This window comes from Nerophis ophidion, linkage group LG29 (assembly GCF_033978795.1).
Source record: "Nerophis ophidion isolate RoL-2023_Sa linkage group LG29, RoL_Noph_v1.0, whole genome shotgun sequence".
NCBI lineage: Eukaryota > Metazoa > Chordata > Actinopteri > Syngnathiformes > Syngnathidae > Nerophis > Nerophis ophidion.
In genome coordinates this window covers 20,356,924-20,376,836 of record NC_084639.1, presented here as the reverse complement: position 1 = coordinate 20,376,836, position 19,913 = coordinate 20,356,924, and the positions used below count along the sequence as shown (strand labels likewise).

Below are 19,913 nucleotides of genomic sequence, written 5' to 3'. Positions count from 1 at the left end.
TAAAAATATTTTATTTTTATTTTTAAGTAACATGACATTTTTCAACGATATATTTTATTTTATTTGTAAATAATATTACATTTTAAAGCAATATTTTGTATTTTATATCTAAATATTTAAATATAAATATTTTTAAATAATAGGAAATGGGTTTTATTTTATTTAAAAAATAGTGATAGAATATGCAAAGAAATATTATTTTATTTTTTTAGATTTATTTTGTATTTTATTTTACAGTGTATCATTGTTGAAAATATATTTTATTTTATTTTCTAATATAAAAAAATATTTTAAACCTTTAGATTTAATATGACGGATATGTGTTTCATTATATTATATTCTAACATTTTACAAATATGTTAGTTTTATTTTTAAGCACCATGACATTTGACAAAGATATGTTTTATTTTACCAGTAAATAATATTACATTTTAAATCTTTTTTTTGTATTTTATATCTAAATAACAAGAGAAAATTTGACTAAAATGTGTTTTTTTTTTTTTTCGGATAACAGGAAATGGGTTTTATTTTATTTTAAAAATAATGACACAGAACATGCAAATAAATATTATTTTATATTTTTTAGATGTATTTTGTATTACAGTTTATTTTATTTTACAGTATGTCATTGTTGAAAATATATTTTATTTTATTTTCTAATACAAAAAAATATTTTAAACCTTTAGATTTAATATGACGGATATGTGTTTTATTATATTATATTATATTATAACATTTTACAAATATGTTATTTTTATTTTCAAGCAACATGACATTTGACAAAGATATGTTTTATTTTACCAGTAAATAATATTACATTTTAAATATTTTTTTTGTATTTTGTATCTAAATAACAAGAGAAAATTTGACTAAAATGTGTTTTTTTTTTATTTTCAGATAACAGGAAATGGGTTTTATTTTATTTAAGAAATAATGACATAGAATATGCAAAGAAATATTATTTTTTTAGATTTATTTTGTATTACAGTTTATTTTATTTTACAGTATATCATTGTTGAAAATATATTTTATTTTATTTTCTGATATAAAAAAAAATATTTTTAGCCTTTAGATTTAATTTGACAAATATGTGTTTCATTATATTATATTATATTATATTATAATATTTTACAAATGTTATTTTTATTTTCAAGCAACATGACATTTGACAAAGATATGTTTTATTTTACCAGTAAATATTACATTTTAAAGCAATATTTTGTATTTTATATATAAATAACAAGAGAAAATTTGACCAAAATGTGTTTTTTTTATTTTCAGATAACAGGAAATGGGTTTAATTTTATTTTAAAAATAATGACATAGAATATGCAAAGAAATATTATTTTATAATTTTTAGATTTATTTTGTATTTCAGTTTATTTTATTTTACAGTATATCATTGTTGAAAATATATTTTATTTTATTTTTTAATATGAAAAAAATATTTTAAACCTTTAGATTTAATTTGACTGATATGTGTTTCATTATATTATATTATATTATAACATTTTACAAATATGTTATTTTTATTTTCAAGCAACATGACATTTGACAAAGATATGTTTTAGTTTACCAGTAAATAATATTACATTTTAAAGACAATTTTTGTATTTTATATTTTAATAACAAGAGAAAATTTCACTAAAATGTGTTTTTTTTATTTTCGGATAACAGGAAATGGGTTTTATATTATTTAAAAAAAAATTGATAGAATACGCAAATATTTTTTTTGTTTTTTTAGATTTATTTTGTATTTCAGTTTATTTTATTTTACAGTATATCATTGTTGAAAATATAATTTATTTCATTTTCTAGTATAAAAAAAATATTTTAAGCCTTTAGATTTAATTTGACAAATATGTGTTTCATTATATTATATTATATTATATTATATTATAACATTTTACAAATATGTTATTTTTATTTTCATACAACATGACGTTTGACAAAGATATGTTTTATTTTACCAGTAAATAATATTACATTTTAAAGACATTTTTTGTATTTTATATCTAAATAACAAGAGAACATTTGACCAAAATGTGTTTTTCTTTTTAATTTTATTTTTAGTTAACAGGAAATGGGTTTTATTTTATTAAAAAAATAATGACATAGAATATGCAAATAAATATTATTTTATATTTTTTAGATGTATTTTGTATTTCAGTTTATTTATTTTACAGTATATCAATGTTGATATTTTTTTTTCTAACATTAAAAAAATATTTTAAGCCTTTAGATTTGATTTGACAGATATTTGTTTCATTATATTATATTATATTATAACATTTTACAAAAATATTATAATATAAAATTTTACAAAAATGTTATTTTTATTTTTAAGCACCATGACATTTGACAAAGATATGTTTTATTTTACTAGTAAATATTACATTTTAAAGCAATATTTTCTATTTTATATCTAAATAAGAGAAAATTTGACCAAAATGTGTTTTTTTTATTTTCGGATTGAACAGGAAATGGGTTTTATTTTATTTAAAAAAAAAAAAAATTAGATTGAATATGCAAAGAAATATATATACATATATATTTTTTTTTAGATTAATTTTGTATTTCAGTTTTTTTTTTTTTACAGTATATGATTGTTGAAAATATATTTTATTTTATTTCATAATATAAACATTTTTTTTTTAAACCTTTAGATTTAATTTGACGGATATGTGTTTCATTATATTGTATTGTATTATAACATTTTACAAATATGTTATTTTTATTTTTAAGCAACAGGACATTTGACAAAGATATGTTTTATTCTACCTGTAAATAATATTACATTTTAAAGCAATATATTTTATTTTATATTTAAATGACCAGATGATATATTACCAAAATGTGTTATTTATTTTTAAATAACAGGAAATAGATTGTATTTGATTTAAGAATAATTAGATATAATATGCAGCGATATCACAATTTTTTGTATTTCAGTTTATTTTATTTTACAGTATATCATTGTTGAAAATATATTTTATTTTATTTTCTAATAGATTATTTTTTCTATTTAAATTGTATTGTTTACAGTATTATGTCAAATTAAAAAGGTTAAATGAGAAATACTGTAATGTAGTATTCGATTGTACTTTTAAATAACATTTCAATAAGAGTTTACATGTTTTGTTGTTATTTTTCCTATTTTTTAATAACTTGATTCATAAAAAATGCATTTATTTCAAACATTTAGATTTCATTTGACAGAAATATGTTTCATTATATATTTTTTTATTAATAAGATAACATTTTACAAAGATTTTATTTTTATTTTTAAGTAACATAATATTTTTAAAAGATATAATTTATTTCACCAGTAAATATTACATTCTAAAGCAATATATTTTATTTTATATTTAAATAACAAGATAATATTTTACCAAAATGTGTTTTTTAATTTAAAAAATATAATAATAATTTGACACAATATTTTTTTGTGTGAGATTTTTTTGTATTTCAGTTTATTTTATTTTACAGTATATCATTGTTGAAAATTTATTTAATTTTATTTTCAAATAGTTTAGTTTTTTGTATTGTTTACAGTTAGTACTATGTCAAATAAATAAAAAATAAATGAATAATATTGTAATGTAGTGTTTGATTGTACTTTTAGATAACATTTTAATAAGATTTTTTATGTTTTGTTGAATAATACTTTTCCTATTTTTGAATAACTTGAATAATATAGCATTTTTTTTATTTTAAACCTTTACATTTTATTTGAAAGAAATATGTTTGATATATTTTCTATGCAATGTCCTGCATTTAGTTATTTGTTTTTAAATAACAAGTTCACATTTTACAGATATGTTTGTTATTAGTAAAAAATAAAAATAAGATAAAATGTGTATAATAGATATTTATTTTGATTGACAAAAAATATATATATTTGGTTTTATTTTCAAATAATTATTCCTTATTTGAAATGCATTTTTTACAGTAAAATGTCTACTTTTAACATAATAATAATTATGTAACGTTTTGTAAAAATTAAGTTTTTTTTTACTTATTAAATTGTATTTTTAAAAACCATTACAATATGATTTTACAAACACGTTTTGTTAAGTTGAATTAAATTGTTTCCTGTGTGAAATAAGTTTTTTTTTTAAATAAAAATTAAGAAGACATCTTAAAGATTTGTGTTTTTAAGGTTTTGTATGCAGTATCCCATTTCTAAAATAACATTTAAATAAGGTTTTCGTGATTTTTTTGGTTTTATTTTACATTTTTAGTCAAAGCTCTTTGACAACCTTGAAGGTAGAAAAGTGCAATTTTACCATTTTTATCATTAGTAAATAACAAGCAATTTTTTAGAAATGTTCAATAACATTTGACCAAGGTGTTTTTTTTTCATTTGACGGAAATATTTTGTATTTTATCTTTAAAAAAACAAGAATAAACTATATAAGTATGTATATTATACTATATATATATATATATATATATATATATATATATATATATATATATATATATATATATATATATATATATGGTGATGTATTATATCATTGTTAAGTAACATTGTAAGGAAATATGTTTCATTATTTTTTTTTTATTAACAAGATAACATTTTAAAAATATTTTAGTTTTGTTTTTAAGTAACATGACATTTTTCAAAGTTATATTTGATCTTATTAGTAAATAATATTACATTTTAAGGTAATATTTTGTATTTTATATCTACATTTTTGAATATAAATATTTTTAAATAATAGGACATGTATGTATATTATATTGTACAATATTATATCTATATTAATATAGACATGCAAAACAATAACAGTGCAATACGTTTTCATAACATGGTCACTCCTGCCTACTTTGTCTTGTTATATTCTTATTTTACTGTTATATTTTTATTCCCATTGTTGCTTTTTAGTTTTTATTCTTATTGTAATATTTTTCTATTTTGTTTCCATTTAAACCCCCATTATTTACTTTTTACTTTTATTTATATTGATCTCAACTCTGTACACTGCTGCTGGAATTTTAATTTTCCTGAAAGAATCAATAAAGTACTATCCATCTATCCATCTATCTATCTATCTATCTATCTATCTATCTATCTATCTATCTATCTATCTATCTATCTATCTATCTATCTATCTATCTATCTATCTATCTATCTATCTATCTATCTATCTATCTATCTATCTATCTATCTATCTATCCATCCATCCATCTATATAAATATATATGTGTTTTATTTTGATTGACAAAAACATTTTTATTTGACATTATTTTAATTTAGAAAATATTTTTAGTTTTATTTTCAAGTGTGATTTCCTTCATTTAAATGTTTTTATTTTTGTTTTTTCGGTGTCCAATTTTAAAATAATAATAATGTAAAGTTTTGTTTTGTCTTACTGAGTCCAATTTTAAAATAATAATAATGTAAAGTTTTGTTTTGTCTTACTGATTAAATTATACTTTTAAATAACATGACATCAAATTTTACCAACATGTTTTTATATTAAATACATTTTTTTTTCCTATTCCTAAATAACTTGATGAATACAAAAAATGTTTTTATTAAAAGGTATTTGAAACATTTAGATGAGATTATACAAGGATATATTTAGATGTATTTTTTTTACGCAGGGGAACATTATCACATTATCACCAAACCTATGCAAGCGTCAATATATACCTTGATGTTGCAGAAAAAAGACCATATATTTTTTTAACCGATTTCCGAACTCTAAATGGGTGAATTTGGGCCAATTAAACGCCTTTCTGTTTATCTGTGACGTCAGAACGTGACGTCACCGAGGTAACACACCCGCCATTTTCATTTTCACATTACAAACACCGGGTCTCAGCTCTGTTATTTTCCGTTTTTTGGACTATTTTTTGGAACCTTGGAGACATCATGCCTCGACGGTGTGTTGTCGGAGGGTGTAACAACACTAACAGGGAGGGATTCAAGTTGCACCACTGGCCCGAAGATGCCAAAGTGTCTGCCGCCAGACCCCCATTGAATGTACCAAAGTATCTCCACATTTTACCGGCGATGCTAAGACCGACATGGCACAGAGATGTATGGATAACCTGCAGATGCATTTGCAACGATAAAGTCAACTAAATCACAAAGGTGAGTTTTGTTGATGTTGACTGCCAGCTAATCGATGCTAACATGCTATGCTAATCGATGCTAACATGCTATTTACCGGCGGTGCTAAAGCAGACATGGCACAGAGATGTATGGATAACCTGCAGATGCATTTGCAACTATATTACGTTTCCTTCCACCCACATTTAATGCGAAACAAACACTTACCAATCGACGGATTTAAGTTGCTCCAGTGTCAAAAGATGCGAAAGTCCTGATCGTTTGGTTCGCACATTTTACCGGCGATGCTAACGCAGCTATTCGGCCATGCTATGGCTATGAATAGCGTCAATAGCTTCAGTTTCTTCTTCAATACTTTCATACTCCAACCATCCGTTTCAATACATGCGTAATCTGTTGAATCGCTTAAGTCGCTGAAATCCGAGTCTGAATCCGAGCTAATGTCGCTATATCTTGCTGTGGTATTCCCATTGTTTGTTTACATTGGCAGCACTGTATGACGTCACAGGGAAATGGATAGTGGTTTTGAAGATAGCGAAAGTAAGGCACTTTAAAGCTTTATTTAGGGATATTCAAAGACCGGTAAAATTTTGAAAAAAACATAAAAAAATACCACAAGCCACTGCAAACTCATTTTTATTGTTTTTAACCCTTTTGAAATTGTGATAATGTTCCCCTTTAAATTATATCTTTAAATAACATGACATAAAATTTTACCAACGTGTTTTTATATTAAATACATTTTTTTCCCTATCTCTAAATAACTTGATGAATACAAACATTTTTTTTAATTAAAAGGTATTTGAAACATTTAGATGAGATTATACAAGGATATATTTAGATGTGTGTGAATGTGAGTGTGAAGGTTGTCTGTCTATCTGTGTTGGCCCTGCGATGAGGTGGCGACTTGTCCAGGGTGTACCCCGCCTTCCGCCCGATTGTAGCTGAGATAGGCGCCAGCGCCCCCCGCGACCCCAAAAGGGAATAAGCGGTAGAAAATGGATGGATGGATGGATGGATATTTAGATGTATTTTTTACGCAGGGGAACATTATCACATTATCACCAAACCTATGTAAGCGTCAATATATACCTTGATGTTGCAGAAAAAAGACCACATATTTTTTCAACCGATTCCCGAACTCTAAATGGGTGAATTTGGGCAAATTAAACGCCTTTCTGTTTATCGGTGACGTCAGAACGTGACGTCACCGAGGTAACACGCCCGCCATTTTCATTTTCACATTACAAACACCGGGTCTCAGCTCTGTTATTTTCCGTGTTTTCGACTATTTTTTGGAACCTTGGAGACATCATGCCTCGTCGGTGTCTTGTCGGAGGGTGTAACAACACTAACAGGGAGGGATTCAAGTTGCACCACTGGCAAGAAATCTGCCGCCAGACCCCCATTGAATGTACCAAAGTGTCTTCACATTTGACCGGCGATGCTAAGACAGACATGGCCCAAAATGTATGGATAACCTGCAGATGCATTTGCAACAATTAAGTCAACTAAATCAAAAAGGTGAGTTTTGTTGATGTTGTTGACTTATGTGCTTATCAGACATATTTAATCACGGCATGACTGCCAGCTAATCGATGCTAACATGCTACGCTAATCGATGCTAACATGCTAAGCTAATCGATGCTAACATGCTAAGCTAATCGATGCTAACATGCTATTTACGCTAGCTGTATGTACATTTGAAACTAAATACTCACATTTAAAGCGAAACAAACACTTACCAATTGACGGATTTAAGTTGCTCCAGTGTCACAAGATGCCAAAGTCCTTATCGTGTGGTCTGGCACATTTTACCGGCGATGCTAATAAGACAGCCGGGCTATAGGCCACTTCATTAGGTACACCCACGCTATGGCCAAGAAGTGAATTATATTTATATAGCACTTTTCTCAAGTGACTCAGCGCTTTACATATCTAAGTTACATTTAAACCAGTGTGGGTGGCACTGGGAGCAGGTGGGTCAAGTGTCTTGCCCAAGGACACAACGGCAGTAACTAGAATGGCACAAGCGGGAATCGAACCTGCAACCCTCAAGTTGCTGGCACGGCCACTCTACCAACAGGAGCTATGCCGCCTCAATAGCGTCAATAGCTATTCGCTCAATAGCATGGGTGTCAAACTCTGGGCCGCGGGCCAAATTTGGGTCCGCCAAAAAACCCCTTCAAAACAACATTTTCGCCCAAAAATGCTATTTTTACCTCTTTGAACTGTAATTTGACCCCCTTAAAATGCTTCAAAACTCACCAAACTTGGCACACACATCAGGACTTGCAAAAAATGTGATCTAATGTAAAAAACAAACCCCAAAAAATGCGCTCTAGCGCAATTTTTTAATAAAACACAGAAAAAAAACTGCTCCTATGAAGAGAAAACTGACAAAACTTCTTGTAACTTCCGGTGGGAATGTCGGACAGACATGAAAAAAAAACCTCTATGTAGGTCTCATTTAGACCTACATTTTAATAAATGACATCCTTGCAGGAAAAATCAACAGGAAGTTAAAAAATTCCCCGTTTAAAATAAAAGTTTTTGTAAACACCTGTCACCTTTTTTTCAAACGTTATCTCCTCTGAGCGCGTTTGTCGTTTCGGCTTCATACTCGTACAGGGGAGAGTTTGAACCCTTATGATTAAATGTTATCGAAAGAGTTTTGATTAATGCTCCGGTTTTGATTTTACGCGCCTTCAAAGTACCCCCCCGCGACCCGAAAGGGAATAAGCGGTAGAAAATGGATGGATGAAAAGTATCCCTGCGCAAAGTTTCCTAAAAAATGTAATTTTTGCCTCTTTGAGCTATAATTTGACCCCCTTAAAATACTTCAAAACTCACCAAACTTGGCACACACATCAGGACTTGCAAAAATTGTGATCTAATGAAAAAAGACAAAACGCAAAAAATGCGCCCTAGCGCAATTTTGGAATAAAACACAGAAAAAAAACTGCTCCTAGGAAGAGAAAACAGACAAAACTGCTTGTAACTTCCGGTAGGAATGTCGGACAGACATGAAACAAAAACATCTATGTAGGTCTCATTTAGACCTACATTTTAATAAATGACATCCTTTCGGGAAAAATCAACAGGAAGTTAAAAAATTCCCCCTTCAAAATAAAAGTTTGTGTAAACACCCGTCACCTTTTTTCAAACGTTATCTCCTCTGAGCGCGTTTGTAATACAGGAGAAAGTTTGAACCCTTATGATTAAATGTTATCGAAATTGTTTTGATTAATGCTCCGGTTTTGATTTTACGCGCCTTCAAAGTACCCCTGCGCAAAGTTTCCTAAAAAATGTCATTTTTGCCTCTTCGAGCTATAATTTGACCCTCTTAAAATGCTTCAAAACTCACCAAACTTGGCACACACATCAGGACTTGCAAAAATTGTGATCTAATGAAAAAACTAAAATGCAAAAAATGCGCTCTAGCGCAATTTTGGAATAAAACACAGAAAAAAACAGCTTATAGGAAGAGAAAACAGACAAAACTGCTTGTAACTTCCGGTAGGAATGTCGGACAGACATGAAACAAAAACCTCGATGTAGGTCTCATTTAGGCTTACATTTTAATAAATGACATCCTTTCAGGAAAAATCAACAGGAAGTTAAAAAATTTCCCCTTCAAAATAAAAGTTTTTGTAAACACCTGTCACCTTTTTTCAAACGTTATCTCCTCTGAGCGCGTTTGTCGTTTCGGCTTGAAACTCGCACAGGAGAGAGTTTGAACCCTTATGATTAAATGTTATCGAAAGAGTTTTCATTAATGCTCCGGTTTTGATTTTACGCGCCTTCAAAGTACCCCCCCGCGACCCCGAAAGGGAATAAGCGGTAGAAAATGGATGGATGGAAAGTACCCCTGCGCAAAGTTTCCTAAAAAATTTAATTTTTGCCTCTTTGAGCTATAATTTGACCCCCTCAAAATGCTTCAAAACTCACCAAACTTGGCACACACATCAGGACTTGCAAAAACTTTGATCTAATGAAAAAAACCAAAACGCAAAAAATGCGCCCTAGCGCAATTTTGGAATAAAACACAGAAAAAACTGCTCCTAGGAAGAGAAAACAGACAAAACTGATTGTAACTTCCGGTAGGAATGTCAGACAGACATGAAAGAAAAACCTCTATGTAGGTCTCATTTAGACCTACATTTTAATAAATGACATCCTTTCAGGAAAAATCAACAGGAAGTTTAAAAAATTCCCCCTTTAAAATAAAAGTTTTTGTAAACACCTGTCACCTTTTTTCAAATGTTATCTCCTCTGAGCGTATTTGTCATACAGGAGAGAGTTTGAACCCTTATGATTAAATGTTATCGAAAGAGTTTTGATTAATGCTCCGGTTTTGATTTTACGCGCCTTCAAAGTACCCCTGCGCAAAGTTTCCTAAAAAATGTCATTTTTGCCTCTTTGAGCTATAATTTGGCCCCCTTAAAATGCTTCAAAACTCACCAAACTTGGCACACACATCAGGACTTGCAAAAACTTTGATCTAATGAAAAAAACCAAAACGCAAAAAATGCGCTCTAGCGCAATTTTGGAATAAAACACAGAAAAAACTGCATCTAGGAAGAGAAAACAGACCAAATTGCTTGTAACTTCCGGTAGGAATGTCGACAGACATGAAACAAAAACCTCCTATGTAGGTCTCATTTAGACCTACATTTTGATAAATGACATCCTTTCAGGAAAAATCAACAGGAAGTTAAAAAATTCCCCCTTTTAAAATAAAAGTTTTTGTAAACACCCGTCACCTTTTTTCAAACGTTATCTCCGCTGAGCGCGTTTGTCGTTTCGGCTTCAAACTCGCACAGGAGAGAGTTTGAACCCTTATGATTAAATGTTATCGAAAGAGTTTTGATTAATGCTCCGGTTTTGATTTCACGCGCCTTCAAAGTACCCCTGCGCAAAGTTTCCTAAAAAATGTCATTTTTGCCTCTTTGAGCTATAATTTGACACCATTAGACCCTTTTTAGACCAGTTGATCTGCCGCTTCTTTTCTTTTTCTCCTATGTCCCACTCTCCCTTGTTGAGGGGGTCCGGTCCGATCCGGTGGCCATGTACTGCTCGCCTGTGTATCGGCTGGGGACATCTCTGCGCTGCTGATCCACCTCCGCTTGGGATGTTTTCCTGCTGGCTCCGCTGTGAACAGGACTCTCGCTGCTGTGTTGGATCCGCTTTGGACTGGACTCTCGCGACTGTGTTGGATCCATTATGGATTTAACTTTCACAGTATCATGTTAGACCCGCTCGACATCCATTGCTTTCGTCCTCTCCAAGGTTCTCGTAGTCATCATTGTCACCGACGTCCCACTGGGTGTGAGTTTTCCTTGCCCTTATGTGGGCCTACCGAGGATGTGGTAGTGGTTTGTGTTGTGGTTTGTGCAGCCCTTTGAGACACTAGTGATTTAGGGCTATATAAGTAAACATTGATTGATTGATTGATTAAAATGCTTCAAAGTGCAAGTTAAAGCTCGACTATGCAAAGCGAAAGCCATTTATCAACAACATCCAGAAACGCCAATCTGTAATTTGACCCCCTTAACATGCTTCAAATTTCACCCAATTTTACACACACATCAGGACTGGCAAAAATTGCTATCCAATAAAAAACCAAACCCCAAAAATCAAAATTGCGCTTTACTGCCCCCTAGGGAAAAAAAACAGACAAAACTGCTTGTAACGTCTGTTCGGAATGTCATACAGACATGAAACAAAATCCTCTATGTAGGTCTGACTTAGACCAGGGCTTGGGTCAGGTGGCCTGCAGCCAAAGGCGGACCCGACCAACGCTGCTTGCAGCTTTAATTTCATTTGGCCCTTGAGGCAATATCAAATTAACATTAGAGCTGGCCCACCGGTATTATACAGTGGCTGTGCGACTGTAACACCGCATTCACCGCTAATATTCATACTTGCCAACCCTCCCGATTTTCCCGGGAGACTCCCGAAGTTCAGTGCCCCTCCCGAAAATCTCCCTGAGCAACCATTCTCCCGAATATCTCCCGATTTTCACCCGGACAACAATATTGGGGGCCGTGCCTTAAAGGGACTGTCTTTAACGTTCTCTAAAACCTGTCGTCACGTCCGCTTCTCTTCCATACAAACAGCTTCATAATGTAAGCGGCTTATACACACTCATAAGTGAATGCAATGCATACTTGGTCAACAGCCATACAGGTGACACTTGAGGGTGGCCGTATAAACAACTTTAACACTGTTACAAATATGTGCCACACTGTGAACCCACACCAAACAAGAATGACAAACATTTTTACCGTAACACAACAGCACAAATACCCAGAATCCCTTGCAGCACTAACTTCCCGGACACTACAATACACGCTACCACCTAAAAGGTTATTTTTTCAACCTTGGCCCGCGGCTTTGTTCAGTTTTAAACTTTGGCCCACACTGTATTTGAGTTTGACACCCCTGCTCAATAGCTTCAATTTATTTATTTAGGGATATTCCAGGACCGGTAAAATTTTGACAAAAAATTCAAAAAAATACAACAAGCCATTGGGAATTGATTTTTATTGTTTTTAACCCTTTTGAAATTGTGATCATGTTCCACTTTAATATAATAGGTTTCCTTTTATTTTGAAATAACTTTTAGCAATTGTATTAGGTTTTTTGAGTCACTCGATAATTTTTTAGCATTTAGCATATATTTGTGCCATGTTTGTTATTGTTAGTAATAACATCCATCCATCCATCCATTTTCTACCGCTTATTCCCTTTTGGGGGCGCTGGCGCCATGAATTATGTATTAAAAAGGTGCAGGAAGTGAAAGAGTGCTGCCTTCCTCAGGTGGACGTGCTGCGTGGGCATGTGCTGCATGGTGGTCTTGGTGCTGGCCTTCAACTATCTGGGCCTGCTGTGCGGCACTCTGGGCTACGACAAGCACGCCTCGCCAACCACGCGGGGATGCATCTCCAACACGGGGGGGACCATGCTGATGGCGTAAGGCCGCGTTGCGTTCAAGTGCCTTCGTGGGATGAGATGATGGGATATTATTGTTATTATAACTGTGGTGTGTACAGGGGTGTGGGCTTCAGTGTCATCTTCTCCTGGGTGCTGATGGGCCTGCTGACTGCCATCTTCCTGCTGGGAGGGAACATGGAGAAGCTCATCTGTGAACCCTTTCACACCCGGGAACTCTTCAAGGTGACAATAGTACCTTCTCCACACCAACATGTGACAATAGTACCTTCTCCACACCAACAATAGCACCTTCTCCACACCAACAATAGCACCTTCTCCACACCAACAATAGTACCTTCTCCACGCCAACAATAGTACCTTCTCCACACCAACGTGTGACAATAGTACCGTCTCCACACCAACAATAGTACCGTCTCCACACCAACAATAGTACCGTCTCCACACCAACAATAGTTCCTTCTCCACACCAACAATAGTACCTTCTCCACACCAACAATAGTACCTTCTCCACACCAACATGTGACAATAGTACCGTCTCCACACCAACAATAGTAGCATCTCCACACCAACAATAGTACCTTCTCCACACCAACATGTGACAATAGTACCGTCTCCACACCAACAATAGTACCGTCTCCACACCAACAATAGTACCGTCTCCACACCAACAATAGTACCTTCTCCACACCAACAATAGTACCTTCTCCACACCAACATGTGACAATAGTACCATCTCTACACCAACAATAGTACCTTCTCCACACTAACAATAGTACTTTCTCCACACCAACAATAGTACCTTCTCCACACCAACATGTGACAATAACACCTTCTCCACACCATCATGTGACAATAGTACCGTCTCCACACCAACAATAGTAGCATCTCCACACCAACAATAGTACCTTCTCCACACCAACATGTGACAATAGTACCGTCTCCACACCAACAATAGTACCTTCTCCACACCAACAATAGTACCTTCTCCACACCAACAATAGTACCTTCTCCACACCAACAATAGTACCTTCTCCACACCAACAATAGTACCTTCTCCACACCAACAATAGTACCTTCTCCACACCAATAATAGTACCTTCTCCACACCAACAATAGTACCGTCTCCACACCAACAATAGTACCTTCTCCACACCAACAATAGTGCCTTCTTCACACCAACAATAGTACCTTCTTCACACCAGCAATAGTTCCTTCTCCACACCAACAATAGTACCTTCTCCACACCAACAATAGTACCTTCTCCACACCAACAATAATACCTTCTCCACACCAACAATAGTACCGTCTCCACACCAAAAATAGTACCTTTTCCACACCAACAATAGTACCTTCTCCACACTAACAATAGTACCATCTCCACACCAACAATAGTACCTTCTCCACACCAACATGTGACAATAGTACCTTCTCCACACCAACAATAGCACCTTCTCCACACCAACAATAGCACCTTCTCCACACCAACAATAGTACCTTCTCCACGCCAACGTGTGACAATAGTACCGTCTCCACACCAACAATAGTACCTTCTCCACACCAACAATAGTACCTTCTCCACACCAACAATAGTACCTTCTCCACACCAACAATAGTACTTTCTCCACACCAACAATAGTACCTTCTCCACACCAACATGTGACAATAACACCTTCTCCACACCATCATGTGACAATAGTACCGTCTCCACACTAACAATAGTAGCATCTCCACACCAACAATAGTACCTTCTCCACACCAACATGTGACAATAGTACCGTCTCCACACCAACAATAGTACCTTCTCCACACCAACAATAGTACCTTCTCCACACCAACAATAGTACCTTCTCCACACCAACAATAGTACCTTCTCCACACCAACAATAGTACCTTCTCCACACCAATAATAGTACCTTCTCCACACCAACAATAGTACCGTCTCCACACCAACAATAGTACCTTCTCCACACCAACAATAGTGCCTTCTTCACACCAACAATAATACCTTCTTCACACCAGCAATAGTTCCTTCTCCACACCAACAATAGTACCTTCTCCACACCAACAATAGTACCTTCTCCACACCAACAATAATACCTTCTCCACACCAACAATAGTACCGTCTCCACACCAAAAATAGTACCTTTTCCACACCAACAATAGTACCTTCTCCACACCAACAATAGTACCATCTCCACACCAACAATAGTACCTTCTCCACACCAACATGTGACAATAGTACCTTCTCCACACCAACAATAGCACCTTCTCCACACCAACAATAGCACCTTCTCCACACCAACAATAGCACCTTCTCCACACCAACAATAGTACCTTCTCCACGCCAACGTGTGACAATAGTACCGTCTCCACACCAACAATAGTACCGTCTCCACACCAACAATAGTACCGTCTCCACACCAACAATAGTACCTTCTCCACACCAACAATAGTACCTTCTCCACACCAACAATAGTACCTTCTCCACACCAACATGTGACAATAGTACCTTCTCCACACCAACAGTGGTACCGTCTCCACACCAACAATAATACCGTCTCCACACCAACAATAGTACCTTCTCCACACCAACATGTGACAATAGTACCTTCTCCACACCAACAATAGTACCTTCTCCACACCAACAATAGTACCTTCTCCACACCAACAACAGTACCTTCTCCACACCAACAATAGTACCTTCTCCACACCAACATGTGACAATAGTACCTTCTCCACACCAACATGTGACAATAGTACCTTCTCCACACCAACAATAGTACATTCTCCACACCAACAATAGTACCTTCTCCACACCAACATGTGACAATAGTACATTCTCCACACCAACAATAGTACCGTCTCCACACCAACATGTGACAATAGTACCTTCTCCACACCAACATGTGACAATAGTACCTTCTCCACACCAACAATAGTACCTTCTCCACACCAACAATAGTACCTTCTCCACACCAACAATAGTACATTCTCCACACCAACAATAGTACCTTCTCCACACCAACATGTGACAATAGTACCTTCTCCACACCAACAATAGTACATTCTCCACACCAACAATAGTACCTTCTCCACACCAACATGTGACAATAGTACATTCTCCACACCAACAATAGTACCTTCTCCACACCAACATGTGACAATAGTACATTCTCCACACCAACAATAGTACCTTCTCCACACCAACATGTGACAATAGTACCTTCTCCACACCAACAATAGTACATTCTCCACACCAACAATAGTACCTTCTCCACACCAACATGTGACAATAGTACCTTCTCCACACCAACATGTGACAATAGTACCTTCTCCACACCAACAATAGTACCTTCTCCACACCAACAATAGTACCTTCTCCACACCAACATGTGAAAATAGTACCTTCTCCACACCACCATGTGACAATAGTACCTTCTCCACACCAACATGTGACAATAGTACCTTCTCCACACCAACATGTGACAATAGTACCTTCTCCACACCAACATGTGACAATAGTACCTTCTCCACACCAACATGTGACAATAGTACCTTCTCCACACCAACATGTGACAATAGTACCTTCTCCACACCAACAATAGTACCTTCTCCACACCAACAATAGTACTTTCTCCACACCAACATGTGACAATAGTACCTTCTCCACACCAACATGTGACAATAGTACCTTCTCCACACCAACATGTGACAATAGTACCTTCTCCACACCAACATGTGACACTAGTACCTTCTCCACACCAACATGTGACACTAGTACCTTCTCCACACCTACAATAGTACCTTCTCCACACCAATATGTGACACTAGTACCTTCTCCACACCAACATGTGACACTAGTACCTTCTCCACACCAACATGTGACAATAGTACCTTCTCCACACCAACATGTGACACTAGTACCTTCTCCACACCAACATGTGACAATAGTACCTTCTCCACACCAATATGTGACACTACTACCTTCTCCACACCAACATGTGACAATAGTACCTCTTCCACTCCACAGGTGGTGGACTCACCATACTTGGTGAACTCTGAGTGGAAGAACTTCATCCCAGGTTACATGTACAACGACTCTGAGCTGGAGCTGAGTGCTGAGAGTTTGTACAGGTGAGGCCGTCCACATGTGACCCCTTAAACTTTTCAATCGAGACCCCCGGACATTGCCAAATATTTGTTTAATATGTTTAAGATGTAAAGTGTAGCTGCCATTATGATGTGCACTCATGTTTTCTAATGAACTTCAACTATACTAAGTCTTTCAATGCTTGGAATCTGCATGATATACTAGTTACTATGGTCATCTAATGAGTTACTATGGCAATGTAATTAGTTACTATGCTCATCTAACTAGTTACTATGGTCATCTAACTAGTTACTATGGTCATCTAACTAGTTACTATGGTCATCTAATGAGTTACTATGCTCATCTAACTAGTTACTATGGTCATCTAATGAGTTACTATGGTCATCTAATGAGTTACTATGCTCATCTAACTAGTTACTATGGTCATCTAACTAGCGTTCCGCTGTCAACATTCCTCTTAGTCTGGACAAAAAAACAAGTTGGTGTAAGAACTTAAAAAAAAATCCCAGTTTTCACAAAATTGCAAAATTTCCAGGAAGTTCCCATTGAAATGAATGGGAATTTTTTCCAAGTTCCACAACTCCCACATTTTTCATACGATTCAAACCGTTCCAACTTCAAATTATTCAGCCTCTTCAGGTTTGGTGTCCTCCCTTTCAAGACTTATACCAAATTCCCGGATTTCCGAGAATTACCAGTTTTAGGGACGTTTTCCCCATTAGAAATGAATTATCCATTTTTCAAGCTTAGACAATTCCCACATTTTTCAAACCATTCAATTCATCCTGGAAATTCCAACAACTATTTCCCCGTATTCAACAAATTTCCAGGAATTCCTGTTTTTTTTCTATGGTTATTTCCAACATTATTTAGTGTGATGACTCCTTTCACATTTTTCAACACATTTCAAGTGTTCCACTGTCAAAACATTCCTCTTAGTCAGGACAAAGAACTTGCAAATTTCCCGTTTTTTTCTGAAATTATTAATACCTTTTGTCAATTAATAAACTGTTACTACTTCAACATTTCTTGACCGATTGAAACAATTCCAACACCAACCAATTCAGCTCATTCAGGACATTCATGCTCCGAATCATTTTTTTTTTTTTAATCCCGCTTTTACCCAAATTCCAGGAAGTTCCCATTAAATGAATGGGACATATTTCAGAGTTCCACAATTCCCACATTTTTCAACCGATTCAGACCAGTCCAACTTCAACACATTCAACTCATCCTGGAAATTCTGACAACTATTTTTCCCCGTACGCGTCATCATTCCGCGACGTTTTCAACAGGACACTTCGCGGCAAATTTAAAATTGCAATTTAGTAAACGAAAGCGGCCGTATTGGCATGTGTTGCAATGTTAATATTTCATCATTGATATATAAACTATCAGACTGCGTGGTGGGTAGTAGTGGCTTTCAGTAGGCCTTTAACAGTACAGCTTCCATCATTTTGTTAAGTCTAATTCACTTCCTGTTCACATTTGTGTTTGCTCCTTCTCTCTTTTCAGCACCTGCAAGGAAAACAAAGGCATCTACTCAGCCATGCGTCTGGACAAGGTCTTCAACGTCTCGTCTTTCCTGAACGCCACAGTGGTCAGTGAACGCAACATTGGTACCCTGCTCAGGCTGGACAATTAATCGACATTTAATAAGAAGAGAATAAACAACTTATATTCAATTGAATAGACTGCAACAGGGGTCATCAACACCAGGTCGCCCGTAAAGACCAGATGAGTCGCCCGCTGGCCTGTTCTAAAAATAGCTCAAATAGCAGCACTTACCAGTGAGCTGCCTCTATTTTTTTATATTGTATTTATTTACTAGCAAGCTGGTCTCGTTTTGCTCAACAATTTTTAATTCTAAGAGAGACAAAACTCAAATAGAATTTGAAAATCCAAGAAAATATTTTAAAGACTTGGTCTTCACTTGTTTAAATAAATTCATTTATTTTTTGACTTTGCTTCTTATAACTTTCAGAAAGACAATTTTAGAGAAAAAATACAACCTTAAAAATGATTTTAGGATTTTTAAACACATCTGCCTTTTTACCTTTTCCATTATTTCCTTTTATTTCCTTACAATTTAACTCAATGTTCAAGTACATTTCTTTTTTTTATTGTAAAGAATAATAAATAAATTTAAATTTAATTCTTCATTTTAGCTTCTGTTTTTTTAACATAGAATTTTTGTGAAATATTTTTTCAAACTTATTATGATTAAAATTTTTAAAAATTATTCTGGCAGATCTAGAAAATCTTTAGAATCAAATTTAAATCTTATTTCAAAGTCGTTTGAATTTCTTTTAAAATTCTTGTTCTGAAAAATATAGAAGAAATAATGATTTGTCTTTGTTAGAAATATAGCTTGGTCCAATTTGTTATATATTCTAACAAAGTGCAGATTGGATTTTAACCTATTTAAAACATGTCATCAAATTCTAAAATTAATCTTATTTCGGAAAAATTACCAATGATATTCCATACATTCTTTTTTTATTTTTTCAAAAAGATTTGAATTAGCTAGTTTTTCTTTTCTTTTTTTTCGGTTGAAATTTTAATTTTAAAGAGTCGAAATTGAAGATAAACTATGTTTCAAAATGTAGTTTTCATTTTTTTCCTGTTTTTTCCTCTTTTAAACCGTTTAATTAAGTGTTTTTTCATTATTTATTCTCTACAAAAAACCTTCCGTAAAAGAAAAAAAAAATGGACGACGAACTGCTTCCGCCCGATTGTAGCTGAGATAGGCGC

The 19,913-nt window shown here is 33.9% G+C and overlaps 1 protein-coding gene across 11 annotated transcripts in view; it reads left to right on the top strand.

The window, feature by feature from the left end:
* Nucleotides 1–19,913, top strand: part of prom1a (prominin 1a) — a 212,905-nt gene that overhangs the window by 143,908 nt on the left and 49,084 nt on the right. For all 11 annotated transcript variants that reach the window (XM_061891624.1, XM_061891621.1, XM_061891631.1 and 8 more), the window contains 4 exons: nt 12,914–13,066; nt 13,147–13,270; nt 17,079–17,182; nt 18,675–18,759. In XM_061891624.1, the coding sequence (XP_061747608.1) occupies nt 12,914–13,066; nt 13,147–13,270; nt 17,079–17,182; nt 18,675–18,759 (466 nt within the window). The remainder of the gene's footprint in view (nt 1–12,913; nt 13,067–13,146; nt 13,271–17,078; nt 17,183–18,674; nt 18,760–19,913) is intronic.